Source organism: Oncorhynchus keta, unplaced genomic scaffold (assembly GCF_023373465.1).
Source record: "Oncorhynchus keta strain PuntledgeMale-10-30-2019 unplaced genomic scaffold, Oket_V2 Un_contig_21492_pilon_pilon, whole genome shotgun sequence".
Classification (NCBI taxonomy): domain Eukaryota; kingdom Metazoa; phylum Chordata; class Actinopteri; order Salmoniformes; family Salmonidae; genus Oncorhynchus; species Oncorhynchus keta.
In genome coordinates this window covers 2,514-25,891 of record NW_026282477.1, presented here as the reverse complement: position 1 = coordinate 25,891, position 23,378 = coordinate 2,514, and the positions used below count along the sequence as shown (strand labels likewise).

The 23,378-nt window shown below is 47.6% G+C and overlaps 1 protein-coding gene and 1 pseudogene across 1 annotated transcript; one reads left to right on the top strand and one right to left on the bottom strand.

The window, feature by feature from the left end:
• Positions 1–2,305: 2,305 nt before the first annotated feature.
• Positions 2,306–19,191, bottom strand: LOC118382851 (translation machinery-associated protein 16-like; annotated as a pseudogene).
• LOC127921090 (H/ACA ribonucleoprotein complex non-core subunit NAF1-like) lies at positions 19,172–22,156 on the top strand. Its single transcript, XM_052504951.1, has 3 exons — positions 19,172–19,316; positions 20,407–21,043; positions 21,757–22,156. The coding sequence occupies exons 2-3, from the start codon at positions 20,690–20,692 to the stop codon at positions 21,853–21,855; spliced, it is 453 nt and encodes a 150-aa protein (XP_052360911.1). The 5' UTR covers positions 19,172–19,316; positions 20,407–20,689; the 3' UTR covers positions 21,856–22,156.
• The last annotated feature ends 1,222 nt before the right edge of the window (positions 22,157–23,378 follow it).

Below are 23,378 nucleotides of genomic sequence, written 5' to 3'. Positions count from 1 at the left end.
TGGATATGTTAGACTGGTCTACTCCTGCTGGACAGGACTGGCTCTTGACCTAACCTAACTGGATACACCCTGACTGGCACACCTGACTTGCAGCTACAACCTGACTGGAGGAGGGTTAGAGTCATAGAGCATAATTTATGGATACAACCTGATCTCTCTCTGCTGGACAGGATAGTAGCCTGACTAACATCCTGACCCTGGTACCCTGACTGGATACAACCTGACTGGGTACAACCTGACTGGGTACAACCTGACTGGGTACAACCTGACTGGATACAACCTGACTGGATACAACCTGACTGGGTACAACCTGACTGGATACAACCTGACTGGATACAACCTGACTGGATACAACCTGACTACAACCTGACTGGGTACAACCTGACTGGGTACAACCTGACTGGATACAACCTGACTGGATACAACCTGACTGGGTACAACCTGACTGGATACAACCTGACTGGGTACAACCTGACTGGATACAACCTGACTGGATACAACCTGACTGAATACAACCTGGCTACAACTGACTGGGTACAACCTGACTGGATACAATCTGACTGGACTGGGTACAACCTGACTGGATACAACCTGGATACAACCTGACTGGGTACAACCTGACTGGATACAACCTGAACCTGGATACAACCTGACTGGATACAACCTGACTGGGTACAACCTGGGATACAACCTGACTGGATACAACCTGACTGGGCACAACCTGACTGGGTACAACCTGACTGGACTGGATACAACCTGACTGGATACAACCTGACTGGATACAACCTGACTGGGTACAACCTGACTGGATACAACCTGACTGGATACAACCTGACTGGATACAACCTGACTGGGTACAACCTGACTGGATACAACCTGACTGGATACAGTACACCTGACTGGATACAACCTGACTGGGTACAACCTGACTGGATACAACCTGACTGGATACAACCTGACTGGATACAACCTGACTGGATACAACCTGACTGGATACAACCTGTGGGATTACAACCTGACTGGGTACAACCTGACTGGGTACAACCTGACTGGATACAACCTGACTGGGTACAACCTGACTGGGCACAACCTGACTGGGTACAACCTGACTGGATACCCTGACTGGGCACAACCTGACTGGGTACAACCTGACTGGGTACAACCTGACTGGATACAACCTGACTGGGACAACCTGACTGGATACAACCTGACTGGGATACAACCTGACTGGATACAACCTGACTGGATACAACCTGACTGGGTACAACCTGACTGGATACAACCTGACTGGGTACAACCTGACTGGATTACTGACTGGGTACAACCTGACTGGATACAACCTGACTGGGTACAACCTGACTGGATACAACCTGACTGGGTACAACCTGACTGGGCAACCTGGATACAACCTGACTGGATACAACCTGACTGGGTACAACCTGACTGGATACAACCTGACTGGGTACAACCTGACTGGATACAACCTGACTGGATACAACCTGACTGGATACAACCTGACTGGGTACAACCTGACTGGATACAACCTGACTGGGTACAACCTGACTGGGTACAACCTGACTGGGTACAACCTGACTGGATACAACCTGACTGGATACAACCTGACTGGATACAACCTGGACTGGATAACCTGACTGGATACAACCTGACTGGGTACAACCTGACTGGGCACAACCTGACTGGGTACAACCTGACTGGGTACAACCCGATAGTAGAGTTACTGACTGGACACAAACTAGCCATGTTCAAGACAACTCAGAACCTAAAGATGTGCTTACTTTTATTTTGCGTAGAGCTTCCTATTGATCCTCTGATCTCAAACGTAAAGGGTTTCCAGGTTGAACACTTCAGAGTTTCCTGGTTCCAAGTTGCCTTGAACACAGCAACGGACACATTCTGATTTCTATGTTTAAAGAGTATCTTCAATGAAACAGAACAACAGTATCGGTCTGTATTTAGGTTTATTAGATGTCTGTATTGGGGACACACACACACACACACACACACACACACACACACACACACACACACACACACACACACACACACAGGTTGTCTTAACCCCAATCAGGTAGGATGGCTGACACCCCAGAGTCTCTAACATGCAAAGCATTATGGGGCATCTTCCTGGGCGTCTGAATCTGAGTCCTTCATTAAGGCCTCCTCCCCTCTCCTCCGGTCCCTCCTCCTCCTCTCCTCCAGCGGTCTCTTCCTCCTCCTCCTCTCCTCCAGCGGTCTCCTCCTCCTCTGGTCCCCTCCTCCTCCTCCTCCCTCCAGTCTCCTCCTCCTCCTCTCCTCCTCCTGTTCTGTCCGTCCCTCGGGTAAGAGAACTTCCTCATCTTGATGTTGGGAAGCTTCTTTAGATCGCCGCTCCACTCCCTGAAACCAACCAATCACAGATCAAAACCACGGAATCATCCAATCACAGATCACAATGGAATCATCCAATCACTGCTCAACAATGGAATCATCCAATCACAGCTCAGAACAATGGAATCATCCAATCACAGCTCAGAACAATGGAATCATCCAATCACAGCTCAGAACCATGGAATCATCCAATCACAGCTCAGAACCATGGAACTGTGGGGTTCCCTAGGGTCATGATAGAGGCTGTACCAAATGATTGATGTATTATAATAATTGATTATGTTGTATTAATAGAAGGGGAGGGGCTAGTCACATTTATAGGGTCTGGACTACAGATGAACAATATATATATTCATGATAAAAGGTTTAATATTGTTCCACAGTTTATTTCTAGTCTCTGCCTCTTATAACGAACACTGAAGACACTGAGACAGAACTCTGCAGTGTCTGAGAGACGTGTGACTGAGACAGAACTCTGCAGTGTCTGAGACGTGTGACTGAGACAGAACTCTGCAGTGTCTGAGAGACGTGTGACTGAGACAGAACTCTGCAGTGTCTGAGAGACGTGTGACTGAGACAGAACTCTGCAGTGTCTGAGAGACGTGACTGAGAAGAACTCTGCAGTGTCTGAGAGACGTGTGACTGAGACAGAACTCTGCAGTGTCTGAGAGACGTGTGACTGAGACAGAACTCTGCAGTGTCTGAGAGACGTGTGACTGAGACAGAACTCTGCAGTGTCTGAGAGACGTGTGACTGAGACAGAACTCTGCAGTGTCTGAGAGACGTGTGACTGAGACAGAACTCTGCAGTGTCTGAGAGACGTGTGACTGAGACAGAACTCTGCAGTGTCTGAGAGACTGAACAGAGACAGAACTCTGCAGTGTCTGAAGACTGTGTGACTGAGACAGAACTCTGCAGTGTCTGATCACGTGTGACTGAGACAGAACTCTGCAGTGTCTGGAAACATGCGTGCTGACTGAGACAGAACTCTGCAGTGTCTGAGAGACGTGATGACTGAGACAGAACTCTGAAGTGTCAGAGCGTGTAACTGAGACAGAACTCACAGCTTTACTGCCAATCAGATGTCTGAGACAGAACTCTGCAGTGTCTGAGAGACGTGTGACTGAGACAAAACCTGCAGTGTCTGAGAGACGTGTGACAGACAGAACTCTGCAGTGTAAGAGATGACTAGTCAGACACTCCACTATAAATCAACTGGGGACATTTCCTGCTGAGCCTTTAGATAACACTGAACAGACTGTTTGTACAAGCTGCGGTGGCATGGGGCTTGGTCTCATGAGTAGAAGGTAATGACGTAGGCAGTGACATCACTAAGATATATGAATGCAGGAATAATAAAACAACTCAAATCCTTTTCTATTTTGCAGAAATGACTCTGGAAACATGCGTGCTCTGTTCCCGCTGTCAACTTCTGTCTGCAATTGCATTAATAAAGTTTTTTTAAAGATGTTGTCTGAACGCTAATTTCACCAATGAGCCAATGATTGACAAGGAACAAGGAACAGAACCACAACAGAATCAACCAATCAGGTGAGAGAATGTTTCAGAGGTAAAATGTAACGAACAGAGCTGTTTTTCATGAATCATCACAGCTCTACTGGCAACAACCAATCAGATCACAGCTCTACTGGCAACAGAGCAATCAGATCACAGCTCCAGCCAGAGTTGGGTTGTCATTGGTCGTCCCACTCACCTGAAGGTCTTGAGATGTTTAGAGTTGATGATGTCTGGAATCTCTGAGGAGAGAAGAGTCCACACTGTCAGGGTTCTGTGTGTGCATATCCTTCCTGTGTCCTGGATGTGTGTGTGTGAGACTGACCCCAGCTAACCGTTGCCATGGTACAGAGCAGGTCTCTCGCTCAACAGTCTGTTTGATGACGGTCTCCCTGCTGCCATGGAGACAGGCCTGACCCCTTTGATCCCGTTGCCTTCTGGTCCAACTCCCCAGTCAAACCTTGCAGGTACCACACACTAAACACAGACACAGTAACCTGCTAACTCCCATGCAAAACATCTCTGCAGGTACAGCCAGAAACACTACCACACCCACAGCTGAACAGAGCATAAACACAGACACACATTTTAAACACTTTATTTGAATGCTTTGCCCTAATCACTGTACAAACAAAGCAGTATCCAAACATTTCAAAAGTCCCTGTCTGCATGTCCCTAGTCCCACTACAGGAAACACCTCCTTTTCCAAGCAGCTAGGCTGCCCACTACAGCTGAACAGAGCAGTAACCTAGCTAACTGCTTTGCCCTAGTCCCACTACAGCTGAACAGAGCAGTACCCTAGCTAACTGCTCTGCCCTAGTCCCACGACAGCTGAACAGAGCAGTAACCTAGCTAACTGCTTTGCCCTAGTCCCACTACAGCTGAACAGAGCAGTACCCTAGCTAACTGCTCTGCCCTAGTCCCACTACAGCTGAACAGAGCAGTAACCTAGCTAACTGCTTTGCCCTAGTCCCACTACAGCTGAACAGAGCATTACCTAGCTAACTGCTTTGCCCTAGTCCCACTACAGCTGAACAGAGCAGTAACCTAGCTAACTGCTTTGCCCTAGTCCCACTACAGCTGAACAGAGCAGTAACCTAGCTAACTGCTTTGCCCTAGTCCCACTACAGCTGAACAGAGCAGTAACCTAGCTAACTGCTTTGCCCTAGTCCCACTACAGCTGAACAGAGCAGTAACCTGAGCTAACTGCTTTGCCCTAGTCCCACTACAGCTGAACAGAGCAGTAACCTAGCTAACTGCTTTGCCCTAGTCCCACTACAGCTGAACAGAGCAGTAACCTAGCTAACTGCTTTGCCCTAGTCCCACTACAGCTGAACAGAGCATTAACCTAGCTAACTGCTTTGCCCTGCCCTAGTCCCACTACAGCTGAACAGAGCAGTAACCTAGCTAACTGCTTTGCCCTAGTCCCACTACAGCTGAACAGAGCAGTAACCTAGCTAACTGCTTTGCCCTAGTCCCACTACAGCTGAACAGAGCATTACCTAGCTAACTGCTTTGCCCTAGTCCCACTACAGCTGAACAGAGCAGTACCTAGCTAACTGCTTTGCCCTAGTCCCACTACAGCTGAACAGAGCAGTAACCTAGCTAACTGCTCTGCCTAGTCCCACTACAGCTGAACAGAGCATTAACCTAGCTAACTGCTTTGCCCTAGTCCCACTACAGCTGAACAGAGCAGTAACCTAGCTAACTGCTTTGCCCTAGTCCCACTACAGCTGAACAGAGCAGTAACCTAGCTAACTGCTTTGCCCTAGTCCCACGTACAGCTGAACAGAGCAGTAACCTAGCTAACTGCTTTGCCCTAGTCCCACTACAGCTGAACAGAGCAGTAACCTAGCTAACTGCTTTGCCCTAGTCCACTACAGCTGAACAGAGCATACCTAGCTAACTGCTTTGCCCTAGTCCCACTACAGCTGAACAGAGCAGTAACCTAGCTAACTGCTTTGCCCTAGTCCCACTACAGCTGAACAGAGCAGTAACCTAGCTAACTGCTTTGCCCTAGTCCCACTACAGCTGAACAGAGCAGTAACCTGGCTAACTGCTTTGCCCTAGTCCCACTACAGCTGAACAGAGCAGTAACCTAGCTAACTGCTTTGCCCTAGTCCCACTACAGCTGAACAGAGCATTAACCTAGCTAACTGCTTTGCCCTAGTCCCACTACAGCTGAACAGAGCATTACCTAGCTAACTGCTTTGCCCTAGTCCCACTACAGCTGAACAGAGCATTAACCTAGCTAACTGCTTTGCCCTAGTCCCACTACAGCTGAACAGAGCAGTAACCTAGCTAACTGCTTTGCCCTAGTCCCACTACAGCTGAACAGAGCAGTAACCTAGCTAACTGCTTTGCCCTAGTCCCACTACAGCTGAACAGAGCAGTAACCTAGCTAACTGCTTTGCCCTAGTCCCACTACAGCTGAACAGAGCAGTAACCTAGCTAACTGCTTTGCCCTAGTCCCACTACAGCTGAACAGAGCAGTAACCTAGCTAACTGCTTTGCCCTAGTCCCACTACAGCTGAACAGAGCAGTAACCTAGCTAACTGCTTTGCCCTAGTCCCACTACAGCTGAACAGAGCAGTAACCTAGCTAACTGCTTTGCCCTAGTCCCACTACAGCTGAACAGAGCAGTAACCTAGCTAACTGCTTTGCCCTAGTCCCACTACAGCTGAACAGAGCAGTAACCTAGCTAACTGCTTTGCCCTAGTCCCACTACAGCTGAACAGAGCAGTAACCTAGCTAACTGCTCTGCCCTAGTCCCACTACAGCTGAACAGAGCAGTAACCTAGCTAACTGCTTTGCCCTAGTCCCACTACAGCTGAACAGAGCATTACCTAGCTAACTGCTCTGCCCTAGTCCCACTACAGCTGAACAGAGCAGTAACCTAGCTAACTGCTTTGCCCTAGTCCCACTACAGCTGAACAGAGCATTAACCTAGCTAACTGCTTTGCCCTAGTCCCACTACAGCTGAACAGAGCAGTAACCTAGCTAACTGCTTTGCCCTAGTCCCACTACAGCTGAACAGAGCAGTAACCTAGCTAACTGCTTTGCCCTAGTCCCACTACAGCTGAACAGAGCATTACCTAGCTAACTGCTTTGCCCTAGTCCCACTACAGCTGAACAGAGCAGTAACCTAGCTAACTGCTTTGCCCTAGTCCCACTACAGCTGAACAGAGCATTAACCTAGCTAACTGCTTTGCCCTAGTCCCACTACAGCTGAACAGAGCAGTAACCTAGCTAACTGCTTTGCCCTAGTCCCACTACAGCTGAACAGAGCAGTAACCTAGCTAACTGCTTTGCCCTAGTCCCACTACAGCTGAACAGAGCATTACCTAGCTAACTGCTTTGCCCTAGTCCCACTACAGCTGAACAGAGCAGTAACCTAGCTAACTGCTTTGCCCTAGTCCCACTACAGCTGAACAGAGCAGTAACCTAGCTAACTGCTTTGCCCTAGTCCCACTACAGCTGAACAGAGCAGTATAGTACCTAGCTAACTGCTCTGCCCTAGTCCCACTACAGCTGAACAGAGCATTACCTAGCTAACTGCTTTGCCCTAGTCCCACTACAGCTGAACAGAGTATTACCTAGCTAACTGCTTTGCCCTAGTCCCACTACAGCTGAACAGAGCATAACCTAGCTAACTGCTTTGCCCTAGTCCCACTACAGCTGAACAGAGCAGTAACTAGCTAACTGCTTTGCCCTAGTCCCACTACAGCTGAACAGAGCATACCTAGCTAACTGCTTTGCCCTAGTCCCACTACAGCTGAACAGAGCATTACCTAGCTAACTGCTTTGCCCTAGTCCCACTACAGCTGAACAGAGCAGTAACCTAGCTAACTGCTTTGCCCTAGTCCCACTGCAGCTGAACAGAGCAGTAACCTAGCTAACTGCTTTGCCCTAGTCCCACTACAGCTGAACAGAGCATTAACCTAGCTAACTGCTTTGCCCTGTCCCACTACAGCTGAACAGAGCAGTAACCTAGCTAACTGCTTTGCCCTAGTCCCACTACAGCTGAACAGAGCAGTAACCTAGCTAACTGCTTTGCCCTAGTCCCACTACAGCTGAACAGAGCAGTAAACCTAGCTAACTTGTGTAGCCTAGTCCCAACAGTGAATAGTAACACGGGTAGCTAACTGCTTTGCCAGGTAGTCCCACTACAGCTGAACAGAGCAGTAACCTGACTAACTGCTTTGCCCTAGTCCCACTACAGCTGAACAGAGCATTAACCTAGCTAACTGCTTTGCCAGTCCCACTACAGCTGAACAGAGCATTCCTAGCTAACTGCTTTGAACTACAGCTTTGCCCTAGTCCCACTACAGCTGAACAGAGCACGGGTACCTAGCTAACAGGTGCTGTTTGCCCTAGTCCCACTACAGCTGAACATAGCACGGGTACCTAGCTAACTGCTTTGTCCTAGTCCCATACAGCTGAACAGAGCAGTACCTAGCTAACTGCTTTGCCCTAGTCCCAAATACAGCTGAACAGAGCAGTACCTGTTTGCTAATATGCTTTGCCCTAGTCCCACTACAGCTGAACAGAGCAGGTAACCTGTTTGCTGAATATGACTTTGCCCTAGTCCCACTGACAGCTGAACAGACATTACCTAGCTAACTGCTGTTTGGTGAATATAGTCCCACTACAGCTGAACAGGCATGTACCTAGCTAACTGCTTTGCCCTAGTCCCACTACAGCTGAACAGGCAGTAACCTACTATGTGACAGGTAACTGTTTTGCCCTAGTCCCTGACAGCTATGTGACAGGCAGTCCTGTTTGCTAACTAGACACGGGTGACCTAGTCCCAGGTGTCCAGCTGAACAGAGCAGTACCTGTTTGGTGAATATAGACACGGGTACTGAGTGACTGTCTTTGCCCTAGTGAATACAGCTGAACAGAGCAGTAAATATAGACCGGGTACTAGCTCTCTATGTGACAGGTGTCCTGTACAGCTGAAATAGACAGGCATTGACCTCTCCTAACAGGTGTTTGGTAACACCTATACAGCTGAAACAGAGCAGTACCTAGCTAACTGCTTTGCCCTAGTCCCACTACAGTGACAGGTGTCCTAGCTCCAACCTACTAACCTCTAGCTAAATGCTTGGTTTCTAGAACAGTATAGTACACCTAGCTAAATGCTGATTTCTAGCTCCTGTCAGTAATAGAACGGGTACTGACCTAGCTAACAGGTGTCCTGTTTGTTATAGACAACAGGTACTGACCTCTCTATGTGACAGGTGTCCTGTTTGGTGAATATAGACACCTACTGACTCTCTATGTGACAGGTGTCCTGTGGTGAATATCACGGGTACTGACCTCTCTATGTGACAGGTGTCCTGTTTGGTGAATATAGACACAGGTCCCACTACGCTGACCTCTATGTGACAGGTGTCCTGTTTGGTGAATATAGACACGGGTACTGACCTCTCAGTATGTGACAGGTGTCCTGTTTGGTGAATATAGACACGGGTACTGACCTCTCTATGATTACTGGTGTCCTGTTTGGTGAATATAGACACGGGTACTGACCTCTCTGTGTGACAGGTGTCCTGTTTGCTGAATATAGACACATCCTGACAGGTGTCCTGTTTGGTTATAGACACGGGTACTGACCTCAGGTATAGACACGGGTGACAGGCAGGTGTCCTGTTTGGTGAATATGACACTACTGTGTTCTCTAGCTGTGACAGGTGTAACCTGTTTGCTTGTACTGACCTCTATGTTTCTAGCTCCTGTTTGGTATAGTAACAGGGTACCTGACCTAATGCTTGTGACTGTCCTGTCCACTACAGCTGAATATAGACTTGGTACTGAGCTCCTATGTGACAGGTAGTCCTAGTTAGTTTGCTCTCTAGAGCTATCCTGGCTGAACCGACAGGTTTGACCTCTTAAAATAATTGAGTGATGACAGGTGTCAAATCTGTTTGGTGAATATAGACAGGAATAGTTAACCCACTGCTATTGACAGGTGTCCTGTTTGGAATGAATATAGACACGGGTACTGACCTCTCTATGTGACAGGTGTCCTGTTTGGTGAATATAGACACGGGTACTGACCTCTCTATGTGACAGGTGTCCTGTTTGGTGAATATAGACACGGGTACTGACCTCTGTGTGACAGGTGTCCTGTTTGGTGAATATAGACACGGGTACTGACCTCTCTATGTGACAGGTGTCCTGTTTGGTGAATATAGACACGGGTACTGACCTCTCTATGTGACAGGTGTCCTGTTTGGTGAATATAGACACGGGTACTGACCTCTCTATGTGACAGGTGTCCTGTTTGGTGAATATAGACACGGGTACTGACCTCTCTATGTGACAGGTGTCCTGTTTGGTGAATATAGACACTGGGTACTGAATATAGACACGGGTACTGACCTCTATGTGACAGGTGTCCTGTTTGGTGAATATAGACACGGGTACTGACTGTTTGGTGAATATAGACACGGGTACTGACCTCTCTATGTGACAGGTGTCCTGTTTGGTGAATATAGACACGGGTACTGACCTCTCTATGTGACAGGTGTCCTGTTTGGTGAATATAGACACGGGTACTGACCTCTCTGATGTGACAGGTGTCCTGTTTGGTGAATATAGACACGGGTACTGACCTCTCTATGTGACAGGTGTCCTGTTTGGTGAATATAGACACGGGTACTGACCTCTCTATGTGACAGGTGTCCTGTTTGGTGAATATAGACACGGGTACTGACCTCTCTATGATGTGACAGGTGTCCTGTTTGGTGAATATAGACACGGGTACTGACCTCTCTATGATGTGACAGGTGTCCTGTTTGGTGAATATAGACACGGGTACTGACCTCTCTATGTGACAGGTGTCCTGTTTGGTGAATATAGACACGGGTACTGACCTCTCTGTGACAGGTGTCCTGTTTGGTGAATATAGACACGGGTACTGACCTCTCTATTATGTGACAGGTGTCCTGTTTGGTGAATATAGACACGGGTACTGACCTCTCTATGACAGGTGTCCTGTTTGGTGAATATAGACACGGGTACTGACCTCTCTATGTGACAGGTGTCCTGTTTGGTGAATATAGACACGGGTACTGACCTCTCTATGTGACAGGTGTCCTGTTTGGTGAATATAGACACGGGTACTGACCTCTCTATGTGACAGGTGTCCTGTTTGGTGAATATAGACACGGGTACTGACCTCTCTATGTGACAGGTGTCCTGTTTGGTGAATATAGACACGGGTAGACAGGTGTCGTTTGGTGAATGACCTACTGAATATACTATGATGACAGGTGTCCTGTTTGGTGAATATAGACACGGGTACTGACCTCTATGTGACAGGTGTCCTGTTTGGTGAATATAGACACGGGTAGACACGGGTACAGGTGTCCTGAATATAGACACGGGTACTGACTCTCTGATGTGACAGGTGTCCTGTTTGGTGAATATAGACACGGGTACTGACCTCTCTATGTGACAGGTGTCCTGTTTGGTGAATATAGACCTCTACAGGTGTCCTGGTAATATAGACACGGGTACTGACCTCTCTATGTGACAGGTGTCCTGTTTGGTGAATATAGACACGGGTACTGACCTCTCTGTGATGACAGGTGTCCTGTTTGGTGAATATAGACACGGGTACTGACCTCTCTATGATGTGACAGGTGTCCTGTTTGGTGAATATAGACACGGGTACTGACCTCTCTATGTGACAGGTGTCCTGTTTGGTTTGAATATAGACACGGGTACTGACCTCTCTATGTGACAGGTGTCCTGTTTGGTGAATATAGACACGGGTACTGACCTATGTGACAGGTGTCCTGTTTGGTGACAGGTGTCCTGTTTGGTGAATATAGACACGGGTACTGACCTCTCTATGTGACAGGTGTCCTGTTTGGTGAATATAGACACGGGTACTGACAACTATGTGACAGGTGTCCTGTTTGGTGAATATAGACACGGGTACTCACAACATAACACCTCTCTATGACATGACAGGTGTCCTGTTTGGTGAATATAGACACGGGTACTGACCTCTCTGTGTGACAGGTGTCCTGTTTGGTGAATATAGACACGGGTACTGACCTCTCTATGACAACAGGTGTCCTGTTTGGTGAATATAGACACGGGTACTGACCTCTCTGAATATAGACACGGGTGTGACAGGTGTCCTGTTTGGTGAATATAGACACGGGTACTGACCTCTCTGATGTGACAGGTGTCCTGTTTGGTGAATATAGACACGGGTACTGACCTCTCTATGTGACAGGTGTCCTGTTTGGTGAATAGACACGGGTACTAGACTCTATGACAGGTGTCCTGTTTGGTGAATATAGACACGGTACTGACCTCTCTATGATGTGACAGGTGTCCTGTTTGGTGAATATAGACACGGGATACTGACCTCTATGTGACAGGTGTCCTGTTTGGTGAATATAGACACGGGTACTGACCTCTCTATGTGACAGGTGTCCTGTTTGGTGAATATAGACACGGGTACTGACCTCTCTGTGACAGGTGACAGGTGTCCTGACAACTATGGTGAATATTTGGTGAATATAGACACGGGTACTGACCTCTCAATGTGACAGGTGTCCTGTTTGGTGAATATAGACACGGGTACTGACCTCTCTATGATGTAGACAGGTGTCCTGTTTGGTGAATATAGACACGGGTACTGACACTATGTGACAGGTGTCCTGTTTGGTGAATATAGACACGGGTACTGACCTCTATGTGACAGGTGTCCTGTTTGGTGAATATAGACACGGGTACTGACAACTATGTGACAGGTGTCCTGGGTGACACGGGTACCTCTCTATGATGACAGGTGTCCTGTTTGGTGAATATAGAGCACGGGATACTGACCTCTCTATGTGACAGGTGTCCTGTTTGGTGAATATAGACTACTGACCTCTATGTGACAGGTGTCCTGTTTGGTGAATATAGACACGGGTACTGACCTCTCTATGTGACAGGTGTCCTGTTTGGTGAATATACTACCTCTATGGGTACTGACTGACCTCTCTCTATGATGTGACAGGCATCCTGTTTGGTGAACTACTGTCTTCTCAGAGTCCAGCTGGCTCTGAAACCACTGCAGCTTATCACCTACACACACAGACAATAGAAGGTAAGAGGGGGTACACCCTACCGTTGTACTCATCAACACACACTGAATATACTGTGATATGTGGTTGTCTCACCTAGCTATCTGAATATACTAACTACTGTGATATGTGCTTGTCCCACCTAGCTATCTGAATATACTAACTACTGTAATATGTGGTTGTCCACCTAGCTATCTGAATATACTAACTACTGTGATATGTGGTTGTCTCACCTAGCTATCTGAATATGCTAACTACTGTGATATGTGGTTGTCTCACCTAGCTATCTGAATATACTAACTACTGTGATATGTGGTTGTCTCACCTAGCTATCTGAATATACTAACTACTGTGAATTGACAACATGGTAGCAGCACAACATGTCAACAACATGGTAGCAGCACAACATGACTAACTCATGGTAGCAGCACAACATGACAACATGGTAGCAGCACAACATGACACAACATGGTATATACACAACATGACAACAACATGGTAGCAGCACAACATGACAACAACATGGTAGCAGCACAACATGACAACAACATGGTAGCAGCACAACATGACAACAACATGGTAGCAGCACAACATGACAACAACATGAGCAACAACATGATTACTACATCACAACATGGTAGCAACACAACATGACAACAACATGGTAGCATCACAACATGGTAGCAACACAACATGACAACAACATGGTAGCAACACAACATGTCAACAACATGGTAGCAACACAACATGACAACAACATGGTAGCAACACAACATGACAACAACATGGTAGCAACACAACATGACAACAACATGGTAGCAACACAACATGACAACAACATGGTAGCAGCACAACATGACAACAACATGGTAGCAACACAACATGACAACAACATGGTAGCAGCACAACATGACAACAACATGGTAGCAACACAACATGACAACAACATGGTAGCAGCACAACATGACAACAACATGGTAGCAACACAACATGACAACAACATGGTAGCAACACAACATGACAACAACATGGTAGCAGCACAACATGACAACAACATGGTAGCAACACAACATGACAACAACATGGTAGCAACACAACATGACAACAACATGGTAGCAACACAACATGACAACAACATGGTAGCAACACAACATGGTAGCAACACAACATGACAACAACATGGTAGCAACACTACATGGTAGCAACACTACATGGTAGCAACACTACATTGTAGCAACACAACATGACAACAACATGGTAGCAACACTACATGGTAGCAACACAACATGACAACAACATGGTAGCAACACAACACAACAACATGGTAGCAACACAACATGACAACAACATGGTAGCAACACAACATGACAACAACATGGTAGCAACACAACATGACAACAACATGGTAGCAACACAACATGACAACAACATGGTAGCAGCACAACATGACAACAACATGGTAGCAGCACAACATGACAACAACATGGTAGCAACACAACATGACAACAACATGGTAGCAGCACAACATGACAACAACATGGTAGCAACACAACATGACAACAACATGGTAGCAGCACAACATGACAACAACATGGTAGCAGCACAACATGACAACAACATGGTAGCAACACAACATGACAACAACATGGTAGCAACACAACATGACAACAACATGGTAGCAACACAACATGGTAGCAGCACAACATGAACAACAACATGGTAGCAGCACAACATGACAACAACATGGTAGCAGCACAACATGACAACAACATGGTAGCAGCACAACATGACAACAACATGGTAGCAGCACAACATGACAACAGCATGGTAGCAGCACAACATGACAACAACATGGTAGCAACACAACATGGTAGCAGCACAACATGACAACAACATGGTAGCAACACAACATGACAACAACATGGTAGCAGCACAACATGACAACAGCATGGTAGCAGCACAACATGACAACAACATGGTAGCAGCACAACATGACAACAACATGGTAGCAGCACAACATGACAACAACATGGTAGCAGCACAACATGTCAACAACAGGGTAGCAGCACAACATGACAACAACATGGTAGCAGCACAACATGACAACAACATGGTAGCAACACAACATGACAACAACATGGTAGCAGCACAACATGACAACACAGCATGGTAGCAACACAACATGACAACAACATGGTAGCAACACAACATGACAACAACATGGTAGCAACACAACATGGTAGCAACACAACATGACAACAACATGGTAGCAACACAACATGACAACAACATGGTAGCAACACAACATGACAACAACATGGTAGCAACACAACATGACAACAACATGGTAGCAGCACAACATGGCAACAACATGGTAGCAACACAACATGACAACAACATGGTAGCAGCACAACATGACAACAACATGGTAGCAACACAACATGACAACACAACATGTAGCAACACAACAACATGACAACAACACAACATGGTAGCAGCACAACATGACAACAGCATGGTAGCAACACAACATGGTAGCAACACAACATGGTAGCAGCACAACATGGAAGCAACACAACATGGTAGCAACACAACATGGTAGCAGCACAACATGACAACAACATGGTAGCAACACAACAACATGGTAGCAGCACAACATGACAACATGGTAGCAGCACAAAACACGATACAAACACAGACAACAGCACAAAAGGAAGAAGGTAGAGACAACAATACATCACGCAGCAGCCACAATTGTCAGTAAGACTGTCCATGATTGAGTCTTTGAATTAAGCTCTACAACAAAACTTTATCTGTGTTCAACAAGCTTTCTCTGCCCTTAACCTTGTTCTGAACACCTCCAAAACAACGGTCATGTGGTTTGGTAAGAAGAATGCCCCTCTCCCCACAGGGGTGATTACTACCTCTGAGGGTTTAGAGCTGGGTGATTACTACCTCTGAGGGTTTAGAGCTGGGTGATTACTACCTCTGAGGGTTTAGAGCTGGGTGATTACTACCTCTGAGGGTTTAGAGCGGGGTGATTACTACCTCTGAGGGTTTAGAGCGGGGTGATTACTACCTCTGAGGGTTTAGAGCGGGGTGATTACTACCTCTGAGGGTTTAGAGCGGGGTGATTACTACCTCTGAGGGTTTAGAGCTGGGTGATTACTACCTCTGAGGGTTTAGAGCGGGGTGATTACTACCTCGAGAGCTTGAGGTAGTCACCTCATACAAGTACTTGGGAGTATGGCTAGACGGTACACTGTCCTTCTCTCAGCACATATCAAAGCTGCAGGCTAAAGTTAAATCTAGACTTGGTTTCCTCCATCGTAATCGCTCCTCTTTAACCCCTGCTACCAAACTAACCCTGATTCAGATGACCAGCTGCCAAACTAACCCTGATTCAGATGACCAGCTGCCAAACTAACCCTGATTCAGATGACCAGCTACCAAACTAACCCTGATTCAGATGACCAGCTACCAAACTAACCCTGATTCAGATGACCAGCTACCAAACTAACCCTGATTCAGATGACCAGCTGCCAAACTAACCCTGATTCAGATGACCAGCCTACACATGCTAGATTACGTAGACATCGTTTATAGATCGGCAGGTAGGGGTGCTCTCGAGCGGCTAGATGTTCTTCACCATTCGGCCATCAGATTTGCCACCAATGTTCCTTATAGGACACATCACTGCTCTCTATACTCCTCTGTAAACTGGTCATCTCTGTTTACCCGTCGCAAGACCCACTGGTTGATACTTATTTATAAAACCCTCTGAGGCCTCACTCCCCCCTATCTGAGATATCTACTGCAGACCTCATCCTCCACATACAACATCCGTTCTGCCAGTCGCGTACTGTTAAAGGTCCCCAAAGCACACACATCCCTGGGTCGGTCGTCTTTTCAGTTCGCTGCAGCTAGCGACTGAACGAGCTGCAAAAAACACTCAAACCGGACGGTTTTAGCTCCATCTCTTCATTCAAAGACTCAATCATGGAGAGCCCCCATCCCCGCAGGAGGCCTTTTGCCTTTTGGTAGGTCGTCATTGTAAATAAGAATTTGTTCTTAACTGACTTGCCTAGTTAAATAAAGGTGAAATAAAAAAATAGACATATAATTGGATGAGAGTACTTCCTACTGCTTAAGCTATGTTGTTGATGCAAATTGAGAAGAGCGTGGGGCCTAGGATCGAGCCTTGGGGTACTCCCTTGGTGACAGGCTGAGACAGTTCAGTAACAGTCGTACAGTAACAACAGTAAAGTAACACAGTAATAGTAGTAACAGACTGTCAGACTCACCAATGCTGTTGAGACGAGTGGCCTTCTCACTCTTTTGTCTGGAGGCAGAGATACACACTTAACTTTATAAATATATAACAATATACAGGATCCTCTCTGTTCAAAACACAAACCATCTCCCTCCCTCCTTACCTCTCCTTCTTTCCCAGACGTATCTCCTGGCTGGCCAGGTAAGCAGCTTTCCTGCTATAGGGATGACACACCTTCTCCTTCTGAGTTGGTTTACCTTTCCCCGCCTTCGGCTACACACACACACACACGCACACGCACACACACACACACGACTGTTAGAACTCTGTCTTGCATTATTCTATACTGAACTAAAATATAAACGCAACATGTAAAGTGTTGGTACCATGTTTCATTAACTGAAATAAAAGATCCTAGATATGTCCATACGCAAGAAAGCGTATTTCCCAGTTAGTGAGTCTTTCTCCTTTGCCAAGATAATCCATCCAGCTGATAGGTGTGGCATATCAAGAAGCTGATTAAACGGCATGCTCATTACACAGGTGCACCTTGTGCTGAGGACAATAAAAGGTCACTCTAAAATATGAAGTTTTGTCACACAACACCACAGATGTCTGAAGTTGAGGGAGCGTGTAATTCACATGCTGAAATTTCCTCCAGGGCTGTTGCCTGAGAATTTAATGTTCATTTCTCTACCATAAGCCGCCTCCAACGTCATGTTAGAGAATTTGGCAGTAAGTCCAACCGGCATCACAACCGCAGACCACGTGTAACTACGCCAGACCACGTGTAACTACTCCAGACCACGTGTAACTACTCCAGACCACGTGTAACTACTCCAGACCACGTGTAACTACGCCAGACCACGTGTAACTACTCCAGACCACGTGTAACTACTCCAGACCACGTGTAACTACTCCAGACCACGTGTAACTACTCCAGACCACGTGTAACTACTCCAGACCACGTGTAACTACTCCAGACCACGTGTAACTACTCCAGACCACGTGTAACTACTCCAGACCACGTGTAACCACTCCAGACCACGTGTAACTACTCCAGACCACGTGTAACCACACCAGCCCAGGACATCCACATCCGGGTTCTTCACCTGTGAGATCGTCTGAGACCAGCCACCCGGACAGCTGATGAAACGGAGGAGTATTTCTGTCTGTAATAAAGCCCTTTGTGGGGAAAACTCATTCTGATTGGCTGGGCCTGGCTCCCCAGTGGGTGGAGCCCTCCCAGGCCCACCCATCGCTGCGCTCCTGCTCAATCATGTGAAATACTTACTTAAAAGCTTAAGTAAAATAAGAGTGACGAAAATATTTAATAAATAAACTAAAGTAAAAAAACAAAAACAATACTGAGTCTATCTGCGGGGGTACAGGTTAGTCGAGGTAATATGTGGGTAGGGGTAAAGTGACTACGTAATAAAAAGAGTATTCAATGCAAATAGTGGGGGGATAGAAGCTGTTAAGAAGCCTTAGGACCTGTTTTTTATTGAACTAGGCAAGTCCTAGACTTGGTGCTTGTGAAAGTCACGTGACATTCATAGATTAGGGCCTCATTTATTTATTTCAATTGACTGATTTCCTTAAATTAACTAACTCATGAATCGTTGAAATTGTTGCATTTTGCGTTAATATTTTTTTGCAGTATACATTCACTAGGTTGAAAGAGCGCTATAACATTATATACATCTAGGTTTAGCTAAATATATTTCTACATATCTAGATACATGTTAAGGATGTTAAATAATAAGTGTAATTTTACCATGTTTTAGTTGTATGTGCGAAGTTTGATCACCGGTTGAAAAAACGTGTTCTGTATTGACAACTCCGGCGGATGCTGCTGGTCCGTCGGACAACACTGTCCGTCATTTCCTCCGGCGGCCGAAAGAAAGGTTCCACAACCCGGAAGACAACAAGACCACGTTGTTTCCGAATCAAAACGTGTTGCGAACAGCAGAGTAACGTTACTGAGAGTAGCAGAGAGCAGACTGCCGAGAGAACAGCTTTGTAGCCTTAACTACTCGAACGTAAGTCCATCATCTACACGTTTGCAATATGATAAACAACATTGTAATAATGCCAACCGGTACAGTTGTCATTTCTCTTGCGTTCTGTGCAAGCAGTTTGGGCTCGTCGCGAACTGTGTGAAGACCATTTATTCAAAGACCGTAATTAATTTGCCAGAATTGTACATAATTATGACATAACATTGAAGGTTGTGCAATGTAACAACACTATTTAGACTATTTAGACTGAGGGATGCCACCCGTTAGATAACATACCAAACGGTTCCATATTTCACTGAAAGAATAAACGTCTTGTTTTCGAAATTATAGTTTCCAGATTTTACCATATTAATGACCTACGGCTCGTATTTCTGTGTGTATTATAATTAAGTCTATGATTTGATCGAGCAAACTGACTGAGCGGTGGTAGGCAGCAGCAGGCTCGTAAGCATTCATTCAAACAGCACTTTCCTGCGTTTGCCAGCAGCTCTTCGCTGTGCTTCAAGCACAGCGCTGTTTATGACTTCAAGCCTATCAACTCCTGAGATTAGGCTGGCAATACTAAAGTACCTATTAGAACATCCAATAGTCAAAGGTATATGAAATACAAATGGTATAGAGAGAAATAGCCCTATAATAACTACAACCTAAAACTTCTTCCCTGGGAATATTGAAGACCGACCGGTCTTCACACGACTCAACACTGCAGGCCAATCAGAGCAGATCACCACTCTGAGCGGTTCCACCTCCTCCACCCTGATTTGGTAACTGAACAGGTTACTGTTTGACTGAGCCATAGATACTAGATGATAGCTACTTTCTTGCTTAGTGGTTGTGTGGGCAGAGAATACAGGTCCAGATTGTACAGATCCACACTGTGGTTTGTGAGGCAACCAGGGGTGTATTCATTAGTGCACAAAGTACAACAACATTTTGCAACAAAACTAGGCCTAAGCGTTTCTTAGCCCTCACGCTTTGTTCAGTTTGCGTCTGTTAGCTTCCGTTCTGTGTGAGAGAGAGAGACAGAGAGTTCTGTCTGTTAGCTTCCGTTCTGTGTGGTTCCTAATGACTATTACCCAGCTGATTGTAGTTGTGCTGTCTTTGTCCCCAGGTGTGATAGTCTCTACCCAGCAACGGGATGGAGGCCCAACCAGAGGAGACGGCTTTGGTACCGGAGGTTCTTCAGAGCTCAGCAGAGACACACGGAGAGGAACTGGAACTGAACAACGGTACCAGCACCAAGCACCTGGAGGACGGATGCACAGCTGAGACAGAACCTCAGGGACTGACCTCCGGGACCTCAGACAGCCATTTACCGGGAGAGTTAACGGGAGGAGCAGAGGAGATGGAGGTTACAGAGTATCTCAGCTCTGTCTCGAGCTCCGAGCTGGGAGATGGAACCACACACCTTCCCCAGGACCTCTCCCGGGACCTCTCTCAGGACCTCTCTCAGGACCTCTCCCAAGACCCCTCCCAAGACCTCTCCCAGGACCCCTCCCAGGACCCCCCAGGACCTCTCCCAGGACCCCTCTCAGGACCCCCCCCAGGTACTGCTGACGTTACAGGACGGTGTCAGGGACCAGCAGGACAGCAGCAGCTCCTCAGACAGTGATTCAGACTCCTCTTCCTCCGGTGTGACGCTGGCTGTTGTGTTAGGTCAGGCAGATGAAGATGATGATGACGACGAAGGCTTCGGTCGGGCAAGGAAACCCTGTTCCATCAAAACCCTGGATGAGATCCTGCCTGAGGTACCCCTGGCCTCTAACCCCTGACCTCTCTCTAACCCCTGGCCTCTCTCTAACCCCTGGCCTCTCTCTAACCCCTGGCCTCTCTCTAACCCCTGGCCTCTCTCTAACCCCTGGCCTCTCTCTAACCCCTGGCCTCTCTCTAACCCCTGGCCTCTGTCTAACCCCTGGCCTCTCTCTAACCCCTGGCCTCTCTCTAACCCCTGACCTCTCTCTAACCCCTGGCCCCTCTCTAACCCCTGGCCCCTCTCTAACTCCTGGCCCCTCTCTAACCCCTGGCCCCTCTCTAACCCCTGGCCCCTCTCTAACCCCTGGCCTCTCTCTAACCCCTGGCCTCTCTCTCTAACCCCTGGCCTCTCTCTAACCCCTGGCCTCTCTCTAACCCCTGGCCTCTCTCTCTAACCCCTGGCCTCTCTCTAACCCCTGGCCTCTCTCTAACCCCTGGCCTCTCTCTAACCCTTGGCCTCTCTCTAAACCCTGGTCTCTCTCTAAACCCTGGCCTCTCTCTAACCCCTGGCCTCTCTCTAACCCCTGGCCTCTCTCTAACCCCTGGCCTCTCTCTAACCCCTGGCCTCTCTCTAACCCCTGGCCTCTCTCTAACCCCTGACCTCTCTCTAACCCCTGACCTCTACTCTGGAAATTCAGAACTTCATGTGAGTAAAAATAAAATGGGCGCCGTATTCAGGTAAACATGAAATATGTGTTTGTGTGTATAGGAGTTGCCTGCTGTCGAGGAGTTGACGGTTGTTCTACCAGAGGAGGCGGAGATACTGCCCCTAGGATCAGTCACCAGTATCATCCAACAGCTGGGTTAGTCCCTCCCCCTAGGACCAGTATCATCTAACAGCTGGGTTAGTCCCTCCCCCTAGGATCAGTCACCAGTATCATCCAACAGCTGGGTTAGTCCCTCCCCCTAGGACCAGTATCATCTAACAGCTGGGTTAGTCCCTCCCCCTAGGACCAGTATCATCTAACAGCTGGGTTAGTCCCTCCCCCTAGGACCAGTCACCAGTATCATCCAACAGCTGGGTTAGTCCCTCCCCCTAGGACCAGTCACCAGTATCATCCAACAGCTGGGTTAGTCCCTCCCCCTAGGACCAGTATCATCTAACAGCTGGGTTAGTCCCTCCCCCTAGGACCAGTATCATCCAACAGCTGGGTTAGTCCCTCCCCCTAGGACCAGTATCATCTAACAGCTGGGTTAGTCTGGGTTAGTCCCTCCCCCTAGGACCAGTATCATCTAACAGCTGGGTTAGTCCCTCCCCCTAGGACCAGTATCATCTAACAGCTGGGTTAGTCCCTCCCCCTAGGACCAGTATCATCTAACAGCTGGGTTAGTCCCTCCCCCTAGGACCAGTATCATCTAACAGCTGGGTTAGTCCCTCCCCCTAGGACCAGTATCATCCAACAGCTGGGTTAGTCCCTCCCCCTAGGACCAGTATCATCCAACAGCTGGGTTAGTCCCTCCCCCTAGGACCAGTATCATCCAACAGCTGGGTTAGTCCCTCCCCCTAGGACCAGTATCATCTAACAGCTGGGTTAGTCCCTCCCCCTAGGATCAGTCACCAGTATCATCCAACAGCTGGGTTAGTCCCTCCCCCTAGGACCAGTATCATCTAACAGCTGGGTTAGTCCCTCCCCCTAGGACCAGTCACCAGTATCATCCAACAGCTGGGTTAGTCCCTCCCCCTAGGACCAGTCACCAGTATCATCCAACAGCTGGGTTAGTCCCTCCCCTAGTCCCTCCCCCTAGGACCAGTATCATCTAACTGCTGGGTTAGTCCCTCCCCCTAGGACCAGTATCATCCAACAGCTGGGTTAGTCCCCCCCCTAGGACCAGTATCATCTAACAGCTGGGTTAGTCCCTCCCCCCTAGGACCAGTATCATCTAACAGCTGGGTTAGTCCCTCCCCCTAGGACCAGTATCATCTAACAGCTGGGTTAGTCCCTCCCCTAGACCCCCTCCCCTAGGACCAGTATCATCTAACAGCTGGGTTAGTCCCTCCCCCTAGGACCAGTATCATCTAACAGCTGGGTTAGTCCCTCCCCCTAGGACCAGTATCATCCAACAGCTGGGTTAGTCCCTCCCCCTAGGACCAGTATCATCCAACAGCTGGGTTAGTCCCTCCCCCTAGGACCAGTATCATCCAACAGCTGGGTTAGTCCCTCCCCCTAGGACCAGTATCATCCAACAGCTGGGTTAGTCCCTCCCCCTAGGACCAGTATCATCTAACAGCTGGGTTAGTCCCTCCCCCTAGGACCAGTCACCAGTATCATCTAACAGCTGGGTTAGTCCCTCCCCCTAGGACCAGTATCATCTAACAGCTGGGTTAGTCCC